The sequence below is a fragment of the Poecilia reticulata genome, chromosome 13, assembly GCF_904066995.2.
Source record: "Poecilia reticulata chromosome 13, P_reticulata-male-v2, whole genome shotgun sequence".
Taxonomy (NCBI): Eukaryota; Metazoa; Chordata; class Actinopteri; order Cyprinodontiformes; family Poeciliidae; genus Poecilia; species Poecilia reticulata.
In genome coordinates this window covers 27,060,898-27,084,293 of record NC_088842.1, presented here as the reverse complement: position 1 = coordinate 27,084,293, position 23,396 = coordinate 27,060,898, and the positions used below count along the sequence as shown (strand labels likewise).

General features: G+C 38.8%; 1 protein-coding gene across 4 annotated transcripts in view; it reads right to left on the bottom strand.

Annotated features, from left to right (window-relative positions):
* LOC103474994 (rho guanine nucleotide exchange factor TIAM1-like) overlaps positions 1-23,396 on the bottom strand; it is a 49,092-nt gene that overhangs the window by 3,116 nt on the left and 22,580 nt on the right. For 3 of the 4 annotated variants that reach the window (XM_081614596.1, XM_008426338.3, XM_008426340.3), the window contains 19 exons: positions 21,954-22,413; positions 20,746-20,918; positions 19,575-19,799; positions 17,954-18,139; positions 16,902-17,048; positions 16,661-16,735; positions 15,979-16,149; positions 15,726-15,830; positions 15,283-15,364; positions 15,057-15,143; positions 14,056-14,268; positions 13,174-13,274; positions 5,282-5,467; positions 3,309-3,377; positions 2,899-3,024; positions 2,686-2,794; positions 910-1,089; positions 676-794; positions 472-580 (listed from right to left, as the gene is read on the bottom strand). In XM_081614596.1, coding sequence (XP_081470722.1) covers positions 472-580; positions 676-794; positions 910-1,089; positions 2,686-2,794; positions 2,899-3,024; positions 3,309-3,377; positions 5,282-5,467; positions 13,174-13,274; positions 14,056-14,268; positions 15,057-15,143; positions 15,283-15,364; positions 15,726-15,830; positions 15,979-16,149; positions 16,661-16,735; positions 16,902-17,048; positions 17,954-18,139; positions 19,575-19,799; positions 20,746-20,918; positions 21,954-22,413 — 2,923 coding nt within the window. Of the gene's footprint in view, positions 1-471; positions 581-675; positions 795-909; positions 1,090-2,685; positions 2,795-2,898; positions 3,025-3,308; positions 3,378-5,281; positions 5,468-10,657; positions 10,846-13,173; positions 13,275-14,055; positions 14,269-15,056; positions 15,144-15,282; positions 15,365-15,725; positions 15,831-15,978; positions 16,150-16,660; positions 16,736-16,901; positions 17,049-17,953; positions 18,140-19,574; positions 19,800-20,745; positions 20,919-21,953; positions 22,414-23,396 lie in introns of those variants that run through there. The other variant, XM_081614597.1, reaches the window with a different exon arrangement.

Below are 23,396 nucleotides of genomic sequence, written 5' to 3'. Positions count from 1 at the left end.
AGATGGCAGACATCAGTTACCTCCAAATAATCATTATGTGCAGCAGTCTCTTGTACCCTTTTGTGTGGGTTTTGCATTTTTAATCCATTGGAAATGGAAATGCAGACTTTTGTTTCTCTACTGTATCTGACAAATATTAAAAGAAATGACATTTTTTAAAGCACATTTTATGTTTGTTCATTAATTGGATTTGTTTGATTATTTTCAATCCTACTTATTTTTGCATATAAATGTTTTTGTTACTAAATAAACCCCAAATATCCTCAGTGGGTTACTTTTCCTTAATTGAGCATAATATTACTTATGGTTATGATCATAATGAATACTAAATGTCAAAGTACAAGTGATAAATGTTCAATTCTGGGTTTTATAGCCTATTTTAACAAAGTATCATATTCTAGTACATTTATTGCTGAAACCGTGTAGGAAAACAAAATAGATTGATTAAACTGAATATCATCACTGACATACCAAATGTTGCCATCTGTGGTTCTTTCTTCCATTTTCCCAGAGAAATGGGTGGGTTGATCCATGTCACTGTGTTGTGAAGCAGCAAATCGCCCATCGATAAATCAGCCACCTGGCAGTTGTGTGAAAATATCAACATCGTCATCCCACAGGGACTTTCTTTTTTCTTTTTGACAGAACAAAAAGGCTGCACTTGTCCAAACCTACGTCTTTCTTTTCACTGCTTTGCTCAGTGATCAGCTGGTCAAACACTGCTCCAAACTCCTCGTGGATCTTCTGCATTTCATTGATGTGGCTGGCAACCTTGTTCATGGCCTTAATAGCAACTATGTCAAGCAGAAAACATGTTTTCAGCTAAACTGCCGTGTCCATTCAGGGATTCATTTCAGTTCTGTGATAAAAAGGATTTTGTATCCTCAGTAAACTCTGACATTGTCTTACCATCCAAGTGGTAGTGTTCCTCACTGTCTGGGTCTGTCAGTGAGTAGAGCTCCCTTAGCAGAAGTGGGTATTTTAGCACCCTCTGAATGGGTTTAATCAAATAGGATTCTAGGGTGGAGGAGTGCTGCTGCTTGGGGTTCCGCTCATCAAGAAAGGCCTTGAAATTAGGGTCGGTTTTGGCTGCAATGACAAAAATAACATTAGGTTTGCAAAAGGTTGGAAGAGGTCATGCAATCCTTAGCAGTGTAATTAAATATTTTTTACATGTGGTTTCGTGTGGGTCAGGTGAAATACTTTTCAAGGGATATCAAAATATAAATTGCCTGCTTAGGTGAAGCTGGCCAGTAATTATTTGGAATATAACAGAAAATAACATGGTCATTTTTAAATATAAGCTTCAGACTAGGACCTGCCTCGTTCATTACCCAAATAGCTACACTGAACGCCTCGAACGGGGCTGCAGTAGGGGACACAGCTCATTAAACATCACCCACTCTAACCGGAGAAAGGCAGCCTAATGCAGGTGTGCGCACAGGAATGAGTGGAATCAAAGCAGCATAACACACAGGCTGAAGTTAGTGGTAAGTTCCCGATTATCACAGATTCACCCAGCAAGACCTAAGGTGAGGAGTAGCAGATACTCCATTCTGTATGACGGGTTCAAACTGGTACAGTACATGTAATTCCATTGGAAAAATCTAATTCATTGTCAAAGACAGACATGCTGGCAGCCAGATCGTTTGTCCACAACGACATCACATGGCAACAAGAATTTTTGAGCAGAGATATTTGACTCTGCTTTATGACTACTCTTAGCAGGTGGAAAGTCGTAGGCTTTAATAGTTTTTTTTATTAGTAGTAAATAATTAAAAGCAAAATTTTCATTAAAACTTTGTATGAATGCAAAACACGCATTTTTTTCTTCATTAGACCTGTAAGACTGTACACAAATTGAAAACAAAGTAAAATGTTATAACTGTATGAAAATACCATAGAACCATGATAACTGACGGTTTAACTCAGTTATCATATTGTGAGAATCCCACAGTCACCATGCCCAAAAGTACTTCAGTTCAATTTAGTTTATTTATATAGCACCAAATCACAACAAATGCCATCTTGAGTCACTTTGCAAAAATAAAAATAAAGTCAATTCAATCACGCATACATTGCCATCAAACAGTACATTAAGCTCTGTTAATTATCCTAATAAGTTCAAAAATGCCTCAATCTGCTAAACCCAGCAGACTGCATCAAGTCATGGACTTGAGAGATAACCAAGAAATAGTGATAGTAATAAAGGCCTTGTCCAGAGGGCACACAGTTCTGCTTGTCTCTCAGAAAAGCAAAACAAAACCACAGGCTTGCCAAATACAAACCATTTTGTATTGTTGTGTGAAAAGCGAGGAGGAAGAATCAATAAGCATATTTAAAGTGCTTTATTTTAATACCGCCATCAAAACCTGCACAGCAGAAAAGCAGTTGACTCACTGAATATGAATGTGGCAAACAAAGCCAGTGAAGTTAGAAAGGGAGTGGGTGTAGTAGCTTCAGAAGAGTCTGTTCAACACTTCTAATTACATATCATACAATCTAGCCAGGCTTTTAACCTCAAGAACTTCCAGCTGGAAAGTATATGGGGGTCAGATGGACAACTGCGGCTGATGATGAAGAGGAGATTTATGGAGAATTGCAATATACAGCAGATGGTATATACACACTGTCCTTTGAGCCAAGGTGGAATGTCAGCCCAATGAAAAAAAAAAATGTACTCACCCTTCACAAGAACCTTTGGGACCTTAGTGTGACTGGCACAAAAAGCACTGTAGATCTTAAAACGGTCCGCATAGTACAAGAAAGAGCCTCCCAAAGAAAAGAGTATTTTCTGTGAGAGAGTTCACAGAGTCAGAAAGAAAGTTCATAGGTCTTCTGGATGCTTGATGCTGTTTATATTCTAGGATTATGTCTAAAAAAAAGAAAGATTTGTACCTTAAACTGATCAACACTCTCCAGCTTCTCCAGATCTGGAACCAGTCTGGTTCCATCTTCCAGCGTTTTTAGGAACTCAACCTGGAATTCCACCATTTCTGGCAAATTGCCAAATAGAACATCCAGCTGGGGGAAAAGAAATTTAATCATTTCCATCGTCTAGTAGTGTCAAATTTTTAGTATTTTGTAACAGTTACAAAAACTCAAACTGACATACAACATAAATTTTAATATTGCAAATGCATGTAAAAATCTCTCTCTCTCTCTAATTACCATCCATCCCTCTTCTCCTACAAGGCAACACTTCACATGATTATGCAACAAACCATTAATAGAATATTTCAGCAGCACTGGCATCTAAAAGCCAAGCTACCTCTTAAAAGCTCATGCATGGGAAACATTTCACATACCTCATCCTGTGTGAGGAAATTCTCTTTCTGCAGTGGGGTTAAATATCTCCCAATGAGACAATTGAGATCCTGCAAGGCAAGAGTTAAGTGTGTTTAATTGTGTTCTGTCACTATGTGGGACGCTATAGGAAATAGACTCTTGGTGATAAAAGTCAGAGAGAAATGTTGCCAGTCTTGAGGACTTGTTTTAATACGAATGAGCAAGAGACTATTATAAACCACTGCAGGCAACAACAGCTTCATAAATAGGATATGTGGAAAGTTTTTACGAATAACAACAGTGTGTAAAATGGCTGATTCTAAATCATCCTAAAACAAGGAGCTTTTTAGAAGCCAGCACTAAAGAGATATCTGAACAGGAAGCTGTATGATCTCCAGTCTAAAACCAGAAGACAAACAGGAGCATGAGTGCAGCTCAATAATAAAAGCAAAATAATTAAAAATGTTGATTAATTTCAGTAAATTAATTTAGAGTTAATTATATCTAGGTTTATTACCCACAGATTGATATGGTTAAAATATTTATTTCAGTACATGTTGATGATTATGGTTTACAGGCAATGAAAACCCAAACTTCAGTTTCTCAGTATGAATGATTACATAAGATCATAGTGACTGGATTTTTCATAAAATAGTGCTGTTGCTACACACTGCAATCAACTGGGGGGAAAAGGTTGCACATTTTTAAGTATTTGCCCACTCATTATAAGACAACTGTGTTTTTAAACTGTAGTAGGCAACGTATGGGCAGCAATTCACTCAAAGTTCAGTTTCTCAGAAAATGACAATATTCCATAGCAATTTGAAGAAAAAATATGTAATATGGAAGTGTTATGACTCATACAATCATGGGAAAACGCGTGGACTTGATATAGATGTATAGCGAGGCAGGGGTAACCAACAAACTCTCATCGTAAAAAAGCTGGCGTTTTACATATATATTGACTGAAAGGAAAAGTGTGGTTTGAATTTGCGATTCACTATTTTGGTCAGGATTCAGTGTGACTGGAGTTGGTATGGTTATTCTTAAGGCACCGACTCCAGTCGCACTGAATCCTGACCAAACTAGTAATACCAAATACTGACCTTTTGTATTATTGTCACATTAATATAGTAGCAATGCCAAAAAAAAACAACAAACATCTAAGTATGTACAATACAAGAACAAATCTTTCTGAAAGGAGACATTCCTGTGTTAAACCTTTTATTTAAATTTGTTCCTCAAAAAATCTGATTGTTATATAAGACGGAGTATTGGGTTTTCATTAGCTATGAACCTTTATAATAAAAATTAACAAAAATATCACTCTGTGCAAATCATTAGGAGTTTCCCTTTTTTAACAGAATTATTGACATAAATGACCCTTTGGACGATATTCTAGCATATTGAAATACATGTGTATAATAAACTTGTATACCAGCAAACCTACAAATTAATTTGACAGCAGCATTCATTTCAAATCATTAATTATCACTAAAAGTCCTCTGTGGCATTTGTTCCTCTGGCTTTTAAGTCCCTGTGGTGTTTTTCAGCAGCAATTAAACATACAAACAAAGTGCACCAGACTAAAGTAAATTAGAATAAATCATCAATTCCCCTTAAACCTTGTGCAATATACAATCAATCATTTGTAATGTGATTTCTATAGTAAGCCCATTTGTGCCCCCTGGACTGAGAATCATTAAGACAGTCGTGACATTTTCCAATTACATACCATCTCTAACCCAGTTATTCCACCGAGCCATTTTTATTCCGAGCTGGAAAAGATTAGAAAATATCCAGACAAGGACACAGCTGTGTCCCCCATCACATCTCCGGGGACGCAGAGATAAATATGGATCGGTTGTATAGAATAGACAATATGAAGGCGGAGCACATCTCAAGACTGATAGAATCTCTGACTGCTGCACAGGAGAACATATGCACTCACAAACACCATCTGCTTGGAACGAGTCTGATGATCGATACTGACTTTGACATAGGTGCGCTCGGTCTCCACGAGTTCACAGATCACTTTGCGGAGCTTGTCGGCATCGGACAGCTGTCGGGGAGTCGCGGTAGGCGGGAAGGGTGAGTCCGGGCTCGGCGAAGAGGACACGCACTCTGAGGGATTCATGTCATGGAGACTGCGGCAGAAAGCGGCGACCTGCTCTGTGCTCTTTAAAGGAAAACAGGAAGACAAAAGAGACAGGTAAGTGATCAAAAACAGGCAAAAGTGTAATCCAAATGTGAGGATATAAAAGGAAATCTGCATGAAGCAACCAATCAGCACCTTGGAAGGAAATGTGTAGGCATCACCTTCTACTTACTGCTGTGCACAGACTCATGACTGTGCAGAGAGTGAGCCTAGAAAGAGGCAGAGAGCCAGCTCTAAAAAAATCTTTTGCACTAATTTGGTCTATTTCAGTCCATCACAACTATGACTTTCCAACCTCCTCGTTTTTGCTCACTTTCCCGGGTGCTTTCTTCCTGCTGATGGATTAGTGGTGTAATGATTCAACTCTTTCACTGGATCAAAATATATACACACACTGTGTGTCCACAAAGAGTATGAGTTGCCATGGTGACTGGCCCTGATGTGCATTAGACTATTATTTTGGACAAAAATAGACCCCTCTCAACAAAAGCCTACATGGCTGAACAAATAGTTACTTTGTTTGCAAAAGGCTACAGCCTCGCCAGCCAAACAAAAACCTAAATAAATAAAAACAAGAAATGCTGGCTTGTAACATCAATACAAGCACAAAAGAGAACGCACAAAGAGGCTCCTTCCTTATCCATCACAACTTGATTTCATCATATTGTGGATTATCAGGGCACAAAAGAGATCAGCTGAGAAAATCCAGCAGAGCGGTCGGGGGGCCATGCAAAAGGCACAGCCAGCAGGAGTACATTAAAAACCGGGTAAAGAAGGGCAAAGATGTCACCCGCTTGTAATATGGCGAGTTTTATAGACTTGATGGAAGCAATTTATCCTGTCGCACCTACAAATACCTCTGGGAAATAATAACGATATGGACTTCACACAGCTGCAAAAGATGGATGCCTCTAATCTTAATTAAGATCAAAGTGGCTGCCAGTCAGCACATCTCCCAATCTCAACACCATCTCCTGTGCATAAAACGCTCGCCAAACAAAACTGACATTTGTTTCTTCAAAAGGTCTGTTTCATTACATGCAATTCAATTAAGATCTTCATGTTTGCTTTTAATTCATCATTCATTTGTATGTAATGACTGCAATAAATTCAAATATCAATGCCAGACACGTCTAATCTCACACAGCTTTTATAAATTAAACTGATTGTCAACATTATCTAATCAAGGAGACATTTATGTGAGGCATGAAAGACGACCCTTTGTTCCGCTTGAAAAATTCCCCAAAACTCTCAGACGGCTTGCTCACCAACTCAGAAGTGGTAAAATGGCAACTTTATAATGTATAAGTAGGAAATTTGCTAAATTTGTGGAGCAAGCATGTATCAAACATTTCTCAACATGAATTTGTTGTTGCTGACTTCCAATTGTGAATAAAGGGCAACAAAACAATTTTTGAGTGTGTTTGAGTATTTGAAAACTGAAAACAGACTGAAAGCCCTTTAAACTAGAGCCACATTCAGATACCCAGTTCTTTCTTTGCTCAAAAGCCAAAAGAGTAGAAGTGTGTCTTTAAAAGCTCATAAAAAGTCTCCAGACTTTGGAATGGTACATTATTTCACAAAGCAGGGACATTTTTGTTTGGACCTTGGAACATTCAAGCGTCCTTTTTTTTTCTTCCCCTTTCTGTGTTTGTGGATGTATAGCAATAGGGGAAATCATTAAGACCCTTAAAAAAACAGTACATTTTTATATCAATTCTGTAATAAACAGCAAGCCGTTGAAGTGAAGCCAGAACTGGAGCTAGATGTTCCCGTTTTCTAGTTCCTGATAGTTTGTCAGTGTACCAGTTTTTACTGCACACTTTTTTTTGATCCATCTCTTTATGAGGTTAAATCACACAGAACTGACCTTTTAGGTATTGCCAAGTGTTTAAAATCCATGAGAATTTGGTTTTAAACAAAATTAACACATTCACAAATTGACGGCATTTGGCATGGCATTTGACAAAATGTAATGTTAATTGCTTGTTTCACAATTGGTTTCTGTTTTATGTTTTTATGGTGTAGAGCACTTTGTTTGAACTGCCTTGTTGCTAAAATGTGCCATACAAATAAACCTGACTAGATATTCAGCAGTACTCTGAGTGTCGTCGGTTTATTGAGATGCAACCAGTAAGAAGTGCTAATAACTTTTACTACTTTTTACATAATGCAGCAGTTATTTAGATCCTTAAATCTGGAGCATTTTAACTCATGGCAGTCGGCACCTTTAACACACATTAGAAGTGTTGAGATGAAATGGATTGGACTCAAGAATTGTAAATTTTATCAGAGGTCTTTATGCCTCTGGACTACAGGGAGATGAGCCTTGTATCATCGCGGACCAGAGGCAGCAGGTGTGGTATGTTTGATAGAAAATAATAGAGCTTGTTTTTTGGGTGGTTGTGGTGGTGTGTGTGTGTTTTGTGGGTGGTGGGTTCATGTAGTGCTTTTAGTTTTCCTAACGATGCCGTTTAAATCTCTTCTTTTTTTTTTTTATTTGATCTCGAGCACACGGAATTGTTCAACTGTGTCTAAATAACAAAAATAAAGAAGCCATCAGCAGTTTAGAAGAGCCTATTAATCCAAGATGAAATAAGTAGACGTGTTTTAGGATCTCTAGTTCAGAGCTCATCATCACACACAAGAGGAGTGTTATAATTGCCTCTGACTGCCACCTTCTGGGCTTCAGATCCAACTAATTATCCCCTGCTTAGTTTTGTTCTTTAAGGCGTCTGTGACCATAAGAAAGAAAGGAAATGGAAATAAATTCCTTACGATAACTAATCAGTGGCACTCATTTTGTCCTCGTCTGTTTAGACTTTGGTGCAGAAGGATGTGGAAGAACATTTGTGCAGCACTAATGTAGAGAGAAAACTAGAGAAATAAGCTGGACTTTTTTTCTACTACTGTACCACTTCTCAAATGGTGAGAAGAAACTTAAAAACACTGACCAGTATTAACATGATTAATTATGATTTGCTGTCTTAATGCATGTAAACAGAGCACTATAAAATATTGGCAAAGCTGACTTCAGTCTGCACACACAACAAAACGGGATGACAATTTATTAATTGTGACAGCTTTTAGCCAGAACAGCCGCCTCGTTCCATTATGCGATATTAAATTGAACATGCCAGGACCGATGTCGGTACAAGACTCCTGTTGATCTTCAGCAGGGTTGTAAATCTTGCCAAACTGATCATTAAGAGAGGTCAACAAAGCATGGATGTGTGCCCAATTTGGCTCCATGCCGTGGCATAGAGAGGCTCTGAATGCAGTGACTGAGATGGAGAAATCCTTTATTAATCTGGCCTTTTTCAGTATGGCACTTTATATTTGCATTAATGTTCAGAACAAGTAGTATCTGTGATCAAACTCTCTTTGAATATTTAAGAAAGCAGCTCAATGATTCACAGCACAGGTTACTCGCCAGATCATTTGACATTCTAGTAGATGAAGCGAGTTAAAATGCATTAGGACTATTTCGTTTTTAGGGGTTTAGTAAGTATTCTGCACCAGTTACTAATATCAAGATACAAGAGATTTACAGTTTGACTTTCAAAACCACAAAAATGCTCATCAACTGAGACACCAGAAAGTTCAAAGCAACTAGAATTTTCTCCAGCTGTATGGAGCATAAAGCTGCACAATGTTCCCTCCTTCCCCCTTTGCAGCTGTAGACCAAAATGAGCTTTTACACACTTTCCTTACTTACAGGAAAGACAGAAAATGCAAACATTCATGGTGTTGAGCCTAAGGAGTGCTACTCATAATACTCATCTCTATAGCATTAAATGCTGTAATATTGTAATATGAACCACAGCATAATCTCTAAGCATATTTATTTCAATTGTTTTATCAATAAAATGTAAACAATCTGTCATATACAGACTTATCAAACAACATTCTTAAGACATCTCAGATTATTACGACTTAGTCATGTTAATAACTTAGACGTTTGTTTGAAAATTAGAATATTATGTAAGATGAATGAAAATTTTTTTTCTTCTTTTTTTTGGACTGTTGGCAATCACACATATGATTGCCGACCGCAGAGAGAGTCCTGACGCCTTCAAAAAGGAGGCTCTGTCACAAAAGGTTGTTTTTCAGAGCATTGTATGCAAGTATGTTAGTGGAAAGTTAAGTGGAAGAAAAAAAACAATAGTATAAATAGGTGCATGAACAAACCAAGGATCGTTATTCAAAGCCCATTAGCAGAGTTTGGGGGGAGTGTGGACTACAGCTGGACTCAGAGGATGCAGACGATAACCTACAACTGTTGAATTGTAAAACCATTCTTACTCTCTGTATAATGAATATTTATATCAGTGTCATGTTTGAATTGCATTCCTGACATAACTTTTTGTTTTCCAATTTGTAGAACTGCACACGTATAGCCCATTAAACAATCAGTGCCTTCTCCAGTACAAATATGCAAAAAGCCTTAAAGTAAAGTCATCTGGATGACTGTAATAGCCATATAAGAACTAGGAATGAAGTCCTCCGACTCCTCCTGCCTTGGTAAATTGATAATACAATTTAACAAGTTTCACTGAGCCACGCAAGACAGTCAGTCTGGTCATAGTTCTCACAGTTTAGTCTAATTAACACCATTGCAGTTGTGAGCTTCTAAACAGTCATGAGATGGCAAAGAGACAGACGACAAGAAAAAAACGGCAAAGCTTTTAGGATAAGTACGAACAGAGTGTAAATCAAAGACACTGTCATGGGTAAAAAATAAAAAAAAGTGTGAGAATCCAGTTTATTGTCTCCCCTAGCTTATTAAATATGGATGAAACACATAAAGCAGCACAGCGCTGATGAGGTAGAGAGAAGGTTACATATCTGCTCTGTGAATCTGACAAGAGATTGATATCACAGCCCAAGACTGCGAGGGAGAAAGCTCCCCCAGCAGTCAATCACCGCAGCAACGCGGAGGGTAGTTTCTCAAAGTCATGTCAGGTCCAAGTTTCACGGGAATGAACTCCTGCACGTAGCCGTTTATTTCCTTATCATCTTGTGAAGAACTCCTGTGATTATGGGGCAACTATGCGACACATCGATGACTCACAGCTTCCTGTCTTTAGCGGCCGAGAGGGGGGCTTTAAACAAAAGCTACGAAGGTGTTTTCCTTCCCTAACTAAGACGAAATAGCTACGACCGCAGCGACAGCAATCCAGGTAAAGAGATACATGACAGAGATCTCACCAGATGAAGCATGTCATAGATGGAGTCTGCGGAGCGCTTTCTGTGCTTGCTCCACTTCAGGACGGACATTGCCCAGTGCCAGTCAGTGGACAGTCAGCGGCAGGTAAAGTGCCCGAGAGATAACTCCAGGTTTGTTTTTTTTTTAAAAGTCAAGCCTACTCTGTGCCTCTGGAACACATCTCTTCGCCCCCTTTTGTCTTTCCCGTTTTAAAAAAGAAGGTGCTGTGGTCCTTGAGTGAAGCTGCACAGCCTCCTCCTCTCCGCCCACCAGCACTTACAGCCTTCCAGCTCCCCCCTCTTTTGCGCCTTCACAGTCTGCTGTAGCTCTCACTAATATTCTCCTGTTTTCTCTCTCTGGCTTTCTCTCTCCTTTACAGGCTGGCTAAACTCGGGCACACGGAGTGAGTGTGAGGATCTGTCCAGCTTTGACAACATTGCAAATGAGTTTTAATAATCCCTGTGACTGAACCCAGAGCAGAGGAGTGCAGGAGGAACGGAGTCGTCTCCTCGAAGGTTGCAGTGCAGCAGGATTGGCTGGGTGAGCAACACAGCAGTAGAATATAAATGTAGGGTTTGATGAAGAGGAGGGGGGTGAAGGGAGCTGCAAACAAGCAGGCTTTGCAGGAACAAAACCGATAACGGGGAATTTTATATATAAACTCTTATAAATTAAATGAAATAGGAGTATATAGCCTACTTAAGCTTCTATTACAATGATTGACTTCTACATGTGCTTGCAAAATTTGGTTACCAGATAATTTGATCATAAAAGAAAGTAACACTAATCATAGGCCTGAGAAAAGACTTGTTTTAGTGTAAGCTTTCACACCACAGAAGAGGATTCACTGCATCAGGACTGCTTCAAGTTCAGTAAGTGGAAATGGAAAAACTGCAACTGATACTCAGGAAACGCGAATCGGTGAACATAATAAAACAAACAGTGCCTTGCCAAAGGGCTCATATACTGCAGAATTTTATGTGATAGACCAACACAAAGGAGTTATTAAAAACATGTGGTGTGAAGACTTTTGATAAATAAAAATCGAGAAGTGTGAATTTCTGTTCGACCCCCGCTGCGTCTCTTGGTCCTGATGGAGCCGTTTGTTCTGACAAACCATGAAGTTTCACAGAGCAGCTGAATTTATAGTGAGATCATATCAAACAGCTGCAGATCTATCTATCAGAGAAAAGAGCTTACATATATCTTATAGATTTTTATTTGGGGAAAAAAAAATTCGTTCCGTTTCACAACTAGGTTTGTCACGCTAATATACTTTGATGTACGATAAGTAATTTTAATAATTAATGCAATAAACTAATTGTTTTGAGACTATTCTCAAGTAATATTGATAGTGGCATAATCCTGCAAGCTCACCCCCTCAAAGACCAGTAAACTTGAATTTAGTAAAGAACACTGGGAGATATTTGAAATATGCAAAATAAAAAATAAAACTGAAATAAAATCTACTTGATACCAAACCATAAATATGATGCTTTGAAAGCAAAATTGCCCTTCAAAAAATATTAATCATCAGAATGGAAATTATCAAGCTCATTTTAATTCATAATCCAATTGAGTAATTTCTTATCGCAGCAGCTTATTCACAACTATGTGCTACTTTTTGTTGGTCCATCGCAATCCCATCCCAACAATCCCAATAAAACAGTGTCTATAAACATGATGTAAAAGAGTCAGGGGGTGTGAAAACTTTTGCAATGAACTGTACACTGTGTTTAGTCATCAAGAAGATAAACATATTGCAGAAGCATAAATATGCTAAACATAACCTTATTTGGATTAAGAAGATCAGATGATGCTGTCTACATACAGACTTAATCAGGTCGTAAACTGGTGCGATGACTGATTAGAAATGTTGCAATCAAGAAAAAGACACTTGGAAAACCTTTTAAAGTCAGATACGAAGATAAGTTTAGAGATCAGTGTCTTAATTAAGCCATATTTTTCCATCAGCATGGAAAAAAAATTTACCATCAGCCAAAAGCAAATTAATGACAATGTTACTTCTTCATCTTGACAGTTGTGCTCTTCTGTAATTTGTGTCCCTTGATGAATGAACCTCATTCATCCTAATGGCTAGTAACGGTGCATAATAAAGACATTAGAAATTAAGCTTAATAAAGGCAAATATCACCAGCATGTTTCATTCAAAAAGCTTTAAGTTTATATACTTTTGTGGAGGCATTTTTAATATTGAGCCATTATTAATGTTATGTTGTCAAAGGCTACTATATTCCTTTACAGCAGTAGTCAAAAGGAGGCGCGATACAGACTTGCACTTAACAGCAGCACCCATAAGTGAATGTGAACAAAAACGGCAGAGCTTTCGTAAAGTGCTGAAATGAGCCAGTAACAGGTGGTGACTCAAACTGTGCTGCAGCAAATGTTCATAAGAGCGTTTTTTTTCCCGTAACAGAAAGCTGAGAAGGGTTGCTGCGAAGGACAAGTAGGAAGCATCAAAACAAGATGTGCTGTCACGTGTTTGCTGCAGTCTTACCTTTCCGCACTCGTCAAATTCGCTAAATATCTCCGAATCATCGTCCAGGCTGTCTCCAGAGCTCTCCAGCAGCAGTCCCACACCATCGTCCAGAATCTCCTCTGCATCGAAACAAAACACAAACACAAGCTCTTGTTGTTTCCTGTTAAAGCATTTCACTACTTTGCCATGTAAGAATGATATTTCTAAAGCCATGGTTGTTGAAAGCTAAAAGTCCAAAATGTGCCACCTTTCATTTTTCTGATTTATCTAGAACTGTTTCGGGACACATTCTGTGTCCTCCCAATGTTTCCATACATTTTGCAATTAAAATGTCTCGTCACCCGTGAAAGTGAACAGCTATTCAAAAGCTGTTAGAAATACTGGGAACATGAATTAACTTTGGACAAATTTAGTACATTTGACAACTAAGCATCTGTTGATGTAGATGAACATCATGCATCACTGTCTGTCTTTGAGAAGCCACCAACTCTTCCTGAAAATATGTTTATTTATAGCTGTGTTCGTTCATGGCTCATTTCCTTTTGGTTTAGTTACACGTACAGTATTTACAGTATTTTTGTTGAAATAGTAATTATATTAAAAGTCAATTTAACTCTATACAACAGAACAACATTGTCTTCATATATCATATCAAGTTTTAAATCATATGGAACCATTAATGTGTTTGTTGCATAGAAAGTCTGAATGCAACCACAATGGAAACCTTTTAAAAGCCAGGGGAAAAAAAAATTTTTTTTAAACTTTTTTAATGTCTAAAGATAATTAAAATATCTCAAATTATATGTACGTTTATATGTACAAATGTATTTTAACATTGCAGGGGAAGCTATTTTCACTGCTACATTTGCTCATGAGGCTTTACTTAAAATCACTTTTTACCTTGACTTTGGGAGAAGATGTCAGTGTAGAGGTCTTCTGCCGCATCGGAGCGCCGCGGTGGAAGGTAGCAAAGCTGACGGCGGTCCACTGAGGGCAGAGTGTTGACCGTCAAAGCCAGAGACACTTGGGAGAACGCAGCCTTCATGTCTGAGAAATTCAGACTGTGGGAGTCTTTCCCATTCAGCTGGAGAATTTCATCGCCGGCATTCAGACCTGTTAAAAACGTAAGAACAAGATTCACTTCATGTTATTCCCCTTTAAATTATTCATGCAAGAGGTAAACTTTTTTAACTGTCTGCAGTGACAGATAGAAATATAGGATGTCCAGTATTTCCAGGAATGTCTAACAAAATCAATAAAAGTAGGAGTTAGTTGAACTTTGAAGATAGTTTTACATTCCTTGACATTTTATACGCAAACCATTTACTTTTCCTGAGTTTTAGCTTTAGGTGGAACCATCTGTCTTAGAAATGAAACGGACAGTTCAGAAAAACTGAAAATATGACAGCATAAAACAGGTCAATAAAAACTCTCTTTTTGTCACCTAAACCAGGCCCAGATAAAAATCCACATAAACAGTCTGACACCCTACGTTAAAAGTATCTAGAGGCAAAAGAACTGCCAAAGAGCAAAGTGCTAAATCCAAGATAAAGGACATGAATGGATCATGAATCATTCATAAATAACTTTTCTGGATTTTATTCTTTGACATTTGAGTAAAAAATAGACTCTAGAAACCAATGACCAGAGCTGCATAAATCAAATCTGTCTGAAATGAGACAGATTTCAGAAAATGTCCCCGACAAGATTGTAACTTGTAACACTGGCCAAGTTACAAGTTCATCATTAAACTGCATGAATATGAAAACAGTAATTAAAAAGAATTTAAATAAAAATTCATAAGTGCAGTGAAACATCTAATGCATTTTTTTTTACTGCTCTTTGCCATCTTTGTAACAAATTAGCTGCAACAGAAGATAGCTGTCTCATGAGACACAAACCTTTGGCAAAGGCTAACCCCCCGGCCTTCACATCAGTGATGTAAAGCTGCTGTACTCCATCTTCTTCCACCACTGAGATAGAAAAACCTGACGGACAAAAAGGGAAAGCCAGAAGGGTTAAAAAAGGAACACGACTCGTGTCGGGGTTAAACATGATCATTTCTTTCTGATCAAAACAGAAGCCAAAAATCTGAAATTTTCATTATAAAACAAAAACTGCTCTCACCATAACCAATCATACAGGATTCATCTCTGTCAAACTGGATGACTTTAGTTATTTTGGAGCAGAGTTCGATTTCTTTGTACAACTGTGAAGAAGAAAAAGCAGTTATTATATAAATCCTGAAGCTCTGTCTAACTTTAGTCATGGTGTGGTGGGCGGGTTATCGACAGCAGAAAAATGGAGCATTCATTTTCTTCCTTCTCACACAAAGCAGCACTAACAATATCTTGACAGGGATGATGTAAATACAAGAATGTATCAGTTTATTGTAAAAAAGGTCTCCATATTCATGTTTTGGAGCATGATCTCCCAATGAGTCACTTTTTTATGAATGAAGTATTTTGCCTTGTGAGTCCTCATACAGCACTTTAAGGTTAAGTTTGACTTTATGAAGGCTTTTGGGATGTAAGGAAAAACATAATTTCCAATCAGGCATTTAAATATACCAAGTCATAGATGTCCTCTTCTGGCTTGGGAATGTAGAATTGCGTTTGGTTTTCCATAAAGAACTTAAGTCGCAAGTAGTGTTTGGTTGGGTCAAGCTCATGGGTCTGCAAATTCAAAAACAAGTTATGTTTAAATACCAAAGAAAAATGTCCCCCCCCCCCTCATATTCTCATGACAGCACATATGCATACAGATCCTTGCAGAGAGCAGACTTAGCATAAAAAAGATACATACAAGGCATAGTTCTGATACCTTGCATATAGACTCCAGAACACACAGTGCAGACTCTCCTGGCTGGATGGTGGTTAACACAGGCTGGTCATTTGGCAGACAAACCCAGGAGGGAGTGAGGTTTTCAGGAGCCCACATGTCGCTGTCGGTGTTTGGTCGAGCAAGGTTTTTCACAGTTCCATCTTCTGTTTTCTGACAACACGGATATTAGAAGGCTGGTAAATTACAGTCCTTTAATTAACTGCCGTCCTTTAATTTCATCACCTCGATAGAACCTCGCTTCCACTCTTTTCCTAAATAATTATTGATTGATAATATGCTGAAGGCATTCGTAAAGTAGAATGACATCAAAAATTAAGTTTATTTCAGTAACTCGGTTTGAAAACTGGATGATTGAAACTGATTCTTTCATTGATTCCTTCATGTGAATTTGGATGATTTATGAGCAAAACTTAAATCTTGAAAAAAAATAGCATACAACTTGAGCCCAAGATCAGTGGCCGGCACCACTAACTAAAAAGTTAGTGGTACCAACCAGGAAGCATTGATCATAAACATTAGAATGTTACAAATAATCTGCCAGTGAAACAAGTACTTCTTATTTACTTAAAGCAACTTTTAGCCTCTGAAAAGACAATGAAGTAAAGGATGTCTGAACTATTCCTTACAGACTAATTCGTGTTAACAGAGAGCAAAAGCTTACTGTGTTTTCTTTCACAGAATCAACAAATATGCGATCTGCTGGTTTTTTCTCTGGCTCTTCACCATCAGCAAACACCTGCAAGGCCAAGAAGAAAGAGGTGTAGTGTTACCTCAGGCAGAATAGTGAAGGGCTGTTTTTAAACAAAAGGGCAAAGGGGAAAAAAGATCTGTGCGGATAACTCTGCCATGCCGGTACCTTGAGATTCAAACATATCTATTCAATAATGTAGGACCACACAGACCTGGCTAACCGTAGGGTGGGCTTTTGTTTTCTTCTTGGAGGTTGTGTCTACACCCCAGAGGGAGGAAAACCTGCTTTTGCGCTTGCTGCAGGAATGAGACATGGCTTGCGTTCTGCGTCTCACTCCTGTCTCTGTACGAGCTGCCACCTGCAAAAACACGAGTAAAAAAAAAAAAATCATGTTCTACGAGATCTTTCCGACAAGACACTAACAAATATTTTGAAGATTTATCAGAAGACATTTAACTCACAAGCATCTAATTGCAGTACACACACATCTAAAGCTTTTAAATAGACTCGTACTCGTACACGTTTGTGAATGTAGGGATAGGCAAATGAGACAAATAAAACTGCAAGCCAACTCTTCAAATCACAAACTGCTACCAAACAGCCTGAGCACCCACCTGCCCTAGAACGCTGCGTTGGTGGTTGCAGAAGAAAAATAGCACCTGAGCGAAGTCTAAAAATCAAATTGACGTTTCTCTCTGCAACAGTTCGTTTTGTATCTGGAGTGCATAACCCCGCTGTAGCCGTAGGAGGCTGGCACACAACTTAAGCCTATCAAATGGTGACCCCTGGTAAACTCAAGAACCTAAATAGCCATCATGGCATAAAGAAATATTATTTGAGGCAATTTTTTTTTTTGTGCCAGGTGAGTCATCAAGTTAACTCTGTGCTGCCAAAATATACTATGAAGGAAACCGTGCCAATGCTTTCTCAAAAAACATCCTCCAAACTGGAAAATGGAATATTCGACAATATTACTGTTGAATATTACAATTAAAATATTGGTTGTGATTAACCAACATTTTGTACCATGAAGTACTTTGATCAGGTTTACCCATGAAAACGCAAAACATCCTTCCAACTGGCCAATAACGCAAACTGGTAAACAACAGTTTGAATAGATGACATTTGCTATGTGTCAGTTTATCCAAACAGTCCTTTACAGTTGTTATACTGCACAGTTTGGTTCAAATGCATGCACACATGTAGCAAGATCATATATTATGGTTAACTAAAAACAAAATGAAGTATAAAGAGGATAACTACCAGTGCATGAAAGGAAGAGACTGAGAATATTCCCAGTCTGCCCATGGTCAGCTTGGTGGGACGGGAGGCAAAGGCCAGGAGGCGTTTAGGGTTGGGCAACTCTCCTCCTTGCAAGCTGGCCAGGTAGCACCGAAAGCGAAACAGATCCATGTGGAACTGCTCCAGGTTCTGCTCCCACAAGAAGATCTGTGGGTCGAAAGAGACACAACAACCCATATATTTAATTATTTGTCAACTTCAAATTAAGCTAGAGCATTAGTTTACTCAGAGCTATCTGCACTTTCTGGACCAAACAGTTAAATGTTTACTGGGCCAGTAGAGCGGGAGACTGTGATTATTCACTGGGCCGCCTCCTCCCAGTCACGGTTCTGAGCTGGTGTTTGGAAAAGGTCTCTGACATTGCCATTGCCATTGGAGAAAGTTCTGTTTTACTGCCAAGTAACCCAGAGATGGAGCAACAATGCTACACATTCCACTGGCAGATAGAAGCAGGAAGAGTTTCAGTTTTTTTTAAAGAACCAGTCCTGTATCCATTCAGCTCTGCAAACTTCCCAACCTGACACTGCCAAGCAGAGCAGCTCCAAGCAGGCAGTTCCTAAGTGACCGAACAAAGGCCATTTGATGTCCCCTCTCTGTAAGCAATCCTATTAGGCACAATGTGAGCTTCTCAATTATTGGAGAATGGGGCTCTGTTCAGCAGTGCCAACAGAATACCAAGTTCAGAAAAAGTATGTGTGCAGCACCACCAGGTGTTCAGACAATAACGCTGGAAAATCTTTTAGCTCGTCTCCGCGTGTAACTCTTCTTCTCTGCCCCGCTCTCTTTTTGTCATGATAAATCTCTCCAGCACTGATCGTGAAACCAAAAATATTCAAATTGATAATGCACGCTCTTCCTCTTCTTTTACTTTAGCTTAAATGCATTACCAATTAGAAATGTCACCCAGTATGTTGTTACTTGGAAACGTTAACATTCACAATCAAGATACTCATAAAAATTTTTGAGAACTACCATTTATTTGTCGTAATTTCATTATCACTGATGGATCCATTGAAGATGTAAAACACTGTTTACTCAGAAGAGTTTCTTTAATGAGGTGGAGCATTATATAAACCTAATAATAACCTAGAAATTTTAGCACTTGTGTTTTAGTCAACATACATCAACATCAACAAAATAAACCTTTTTTACTTTTAAGTATTTCGAAAGCAATATAAGCGAGTCAAAACATATTTTGCCTTTTTAATAATGAGCCTGTTATTTTGGTTTTATTGCAACTCTAATACTGAGTTTAACTCAGTTAAAGCCAAAATGATAGCAAGGCAAATATAAAGTTAGCTCTTTTGGAAACACTTGTTTCACACGGTAAATAACAAAAAGGGGGTACATTTCATTGTTCCATACTTTAAATAATACTTCCATCTTTTTTTGCCACCATCAAAATAAATAAATAATATTTCAAGCGGAAACTGTCATGCAATTAACAGCTAAAAATCTCAAAGTAAACTGATTGCTAAAGCTTGACCTCGATATAATGAAGGATTGGAGAGCAGAAAGTTCAACACATCACCCAGCACTCCGGCAGAGCGAGGGGCGGATCAGCGAGGGTTATGAAACCTACTTGATCCAGGATTGTCTTCCTCTTCTTGGTGTCAGTGACAGCAGACAGTTGCATCTCTCCCATCTTTTTCATCTTTTCATCCATGTCGATCTTCTGCTCCAGCTTCTTGATCTCAGCACGCAGCAGCCTAACGGTGTCCTCTCTGTGATGCTGGCGAGCGACGGCGGTGGCGCATGCTGAGTGGATGGCTGTGATCCAGTTTTCTAGCTCTGTCTGGCTGCAAGTCTTCATGGAGGCAGAAAGTAGAAGTTTAGGGGTTAAACGCGTCGACATGCAATTTCTTGCAAAAGCATTCGTGTTCCTTTTATTTATTTTTTATATTTTTTGTCACATTACAACCATGAAGTTTGATTTTGTGATAAATCAAACTTCAGCACATCAGTCGAACAAATGTGTAAACTGCAAGTGAAACTACACATTTAAAAAAAATAATAAAACAACCAGTTTGCCTCTTGAAAGTGTGTGCATTTATTCTTTGTCCAAATATATCATTTCTGTTACCATCCTCAGATGTTTGTTAGACAGCAATAGTTAACCAGCAGCATCATGAAAACCGGAGAACACAGCAGACGGATCAGAAACAAAGTTGTGGAGAACTCTGAATGTCCCGAGCTTTCAAATCTCACAGATCACAGATCCTTCCAGAGTCAACGACTCTGAAAAGAATGGCACAACTGCAAACCTAATACGATGTCAGTTGTCTTAATTAAACTGACATTCTGGGTAAGAAGAGCATTGATCATAGAAGCAGCCAAGACACAGATTTGATGAAAATATGTATGGAGCTAAATACAGACCAAACCTGTAAAAAAAAAAAAAAAACTTTACCAAGGCTGCAAAATACTTGACCAACGGGAGGATGTTTATCAGCTGGATAATGAACCTACGTACAGTCAGAGGACAATTTAGATTGAATCATGTTCCTGGGTGGTGGCTGAATTCAAAAGAATGGATTACTTTTCAAAGCTTTGGTCTCTCAAACAAAACTATAGTAAAACAATTGGAAGTTTGTGTTGGATACTTATTTATTGCTTTGATAGACATTCCTATAAAATCTACAGTAAAGCTCAGACTTTGATTTGTTAAATTTAATGGAAACAAGAATTATTTAAATATGTTGAATCTTCATTTGTCAATGGCTACCTGGTGACAATGAAACATTTTTTCTTACCTGGAAAAGGTATGCGTCCCCCAACGAATTGCTGAGGCAGAACACAAAGTCCTTTTTGGGGTGCTCTGGCACAGCCTGGACGATACTGTTCTCCACCCAAATGGCGTGCTTGGGAATACTGTTGTTGTCAATCCCCGACCGGCCATCGGTTTCATAAAAGAAGAGCGTGCATCCTGGAAAACCAAAACATTTTTTTTAAGAAGCATACTTGCTGGTTCCAGTCTTCATTTTCCGTGAAAGCCTAAATCGCTTCAGCAATTTACTTCTGCTCTCCAGTGGCCAAGATTAAGAAGTGCAGCAGTGCTGACTTGGACGAGGCCATGATTTTTATTTTAAAATACTGTCAAGCAGCACAAAGGTAAAAACACAAGTTTATATGAAGTGCTATTCGCATGATGCAGCTTACCTGTACCAAGGTATGCAAAGGTTTTAAGTCAAACATGTCATTATTAATATACAGTTTAAACCAGAAGTTTACATACACTATATAAAAAGGAAGGTGCAGCTTGGCTATAATTTCTACATGCCTGAATGTGCTACTTTTACCTCTTCAAACAATTAAGCACAATTAAAAAAGACAATGTTCAACCATCACACTGTTCAGTTAGGAAAACGGGTTCTGTGTCAAGGAAATGATGTCAAAAATGTGCATTTCAATCGCAGAACAAAGGCTAAAGGATTCATAAAGATGCTGGCTGAAGGTCCATTCAGCATTCAGCAACTAAGAAGCCATTTTCACTCCAAAAGTACAGTTTGCAAAGACACTCAGGGACCAAGATCTTTATATTTGGAGTCACATCTTGTGTTCTGCTCAAAACTACTTGAAGAGTTTGGCCATAACAACCATTTGTACGTTGGGAGGAATAAAGAGAAAGCTGGCAAGTCTCAGGGGTGACAAGTGCAAACAATTTGTGATTATAACTGAAAGGTTATAATCACCTTTCAGTTACGAAACCTCACCATTACTAAAATTCTATGAAACTGGCGTGAGAAACTCATTGAAAGATACCCAGAACATTTGACCCAATTCAGGCAGCTTTAAGCTATTCAAACAAATAGACAAATAAACAGAAATCATTTTAGAAATTTGTACTGATTCAATGTCTGACAATGAGAATAAAAAGGTATGTAAACCATGTGGTCTTGGTTATAATTTTAGAGTTATTTAGTAATGTGTGATGCTAATGTTGCACTGTGTTGGAACTTACCTTTTAGGGAAACCCAGTAAGTCTTCCACTTGCGTCTTGTGGCAGATTCAACTTTCTTGTTCTTTTTGTGCACAAGGAAGTTCTTTACAGCAAGTTTTCCAGCTTTACGGACCATCCCCTGGACGACGCTTAGCAACAGATCAGACTGGTAGGCGGAGCTCATGGTGCTCTGCTCATCGCTGAGTGCGGAGCCCGCTTCCTCCAAGCTCTCCGTCTGGCAGGAACTCATTTGTAGTTCTTGACGGAAGTTCTCGTACACACCCTGCACGCCCTCGCTGGCGCCACCGCCGCCACTGCTGCTGCCGCTGTCGCTGCCAACAAACACGTTCCGCCCGTGCATGGAACAGACGGAGAAGGACGCCGACATTGTCTTGTAGCGTCGAGGTTGGTGCACTGCCTCCACCATCACCCCGTCGATCCCGCTGTCTTCATATTCACTGCCGTCTCCGGCCGTGACATCCTGGAAGATGAAACAAGGCAGGTGAGACGGCATGGCAACCACCTGTACTTCATCACCAGGAGCACAGTCAGGAAACGATAAGAAATCATGAACGACAACTCAGTTATGTTTCCAAATACAGGATAGAGCTATTCTTGAAAAGCAAGCACGTTTAAAAAAAAACCCTAGACTACTATAAGCTAAAGATGGATCTAGAATGTCTAATGTTGAGATTCTGCTTAAAATTAATGAACAACAAGGATTCTTCTGTATGAATAGGGCCTGCCCTCCCTGTGGCACCACAAGGTCTGCACTCTCCTCCTCACAGGGCCAAAGGCTCCTGGGAGATAAAAGGGGATACACAGAGCCTGGTATCTCCATCTGGTCACATGACCTAATCATGCGCGCTGGAGCTCCATTCAACAAAGTTGACGGTGCCCTGTCATGACAGGGGCCACCACACACGTTTTACTGTTACACTCCTGCACAGGCCTCCCCTCATTATCATAACAAAGGCCCCGGGCATTTCTAACACAGTGACTAAATCTGTGCTCGCTCCCTCCCTTCTCTCCAGTCTCCTTTCCCAGGAAAAAAAAAATGGTTTCATCAGAGGTGAAATACAGAAACTTTATGGGTTGGGATCAATACAAGAAATTCTCAGAGACAACAAGGATTATTAATAATCATCAAGAATAAAATAATGCCATGTGTTGTCTTGACTATGACTGTGGCAATTCACAGTTTTTCCTTTGCATTAATTAGCAAATTATGACAAAGTGTTTACTTTCTTAGAGATCTTGGCCATCTTAATTTGTCACAAGATAAAACTACATTTTGATATTAAAGATAACCAGAGTAAGTACAAAATGTAATTTTAAATTATTTAATTGATTAGGCTAAAATGTATCCTAATTAACCTGATCCCAGTAACTATCTCCTATACATAGTAACTTGTGCATCCTTTTTACGTCACTGTGGAGGAATTTGGTCCAACTATTCTTCAT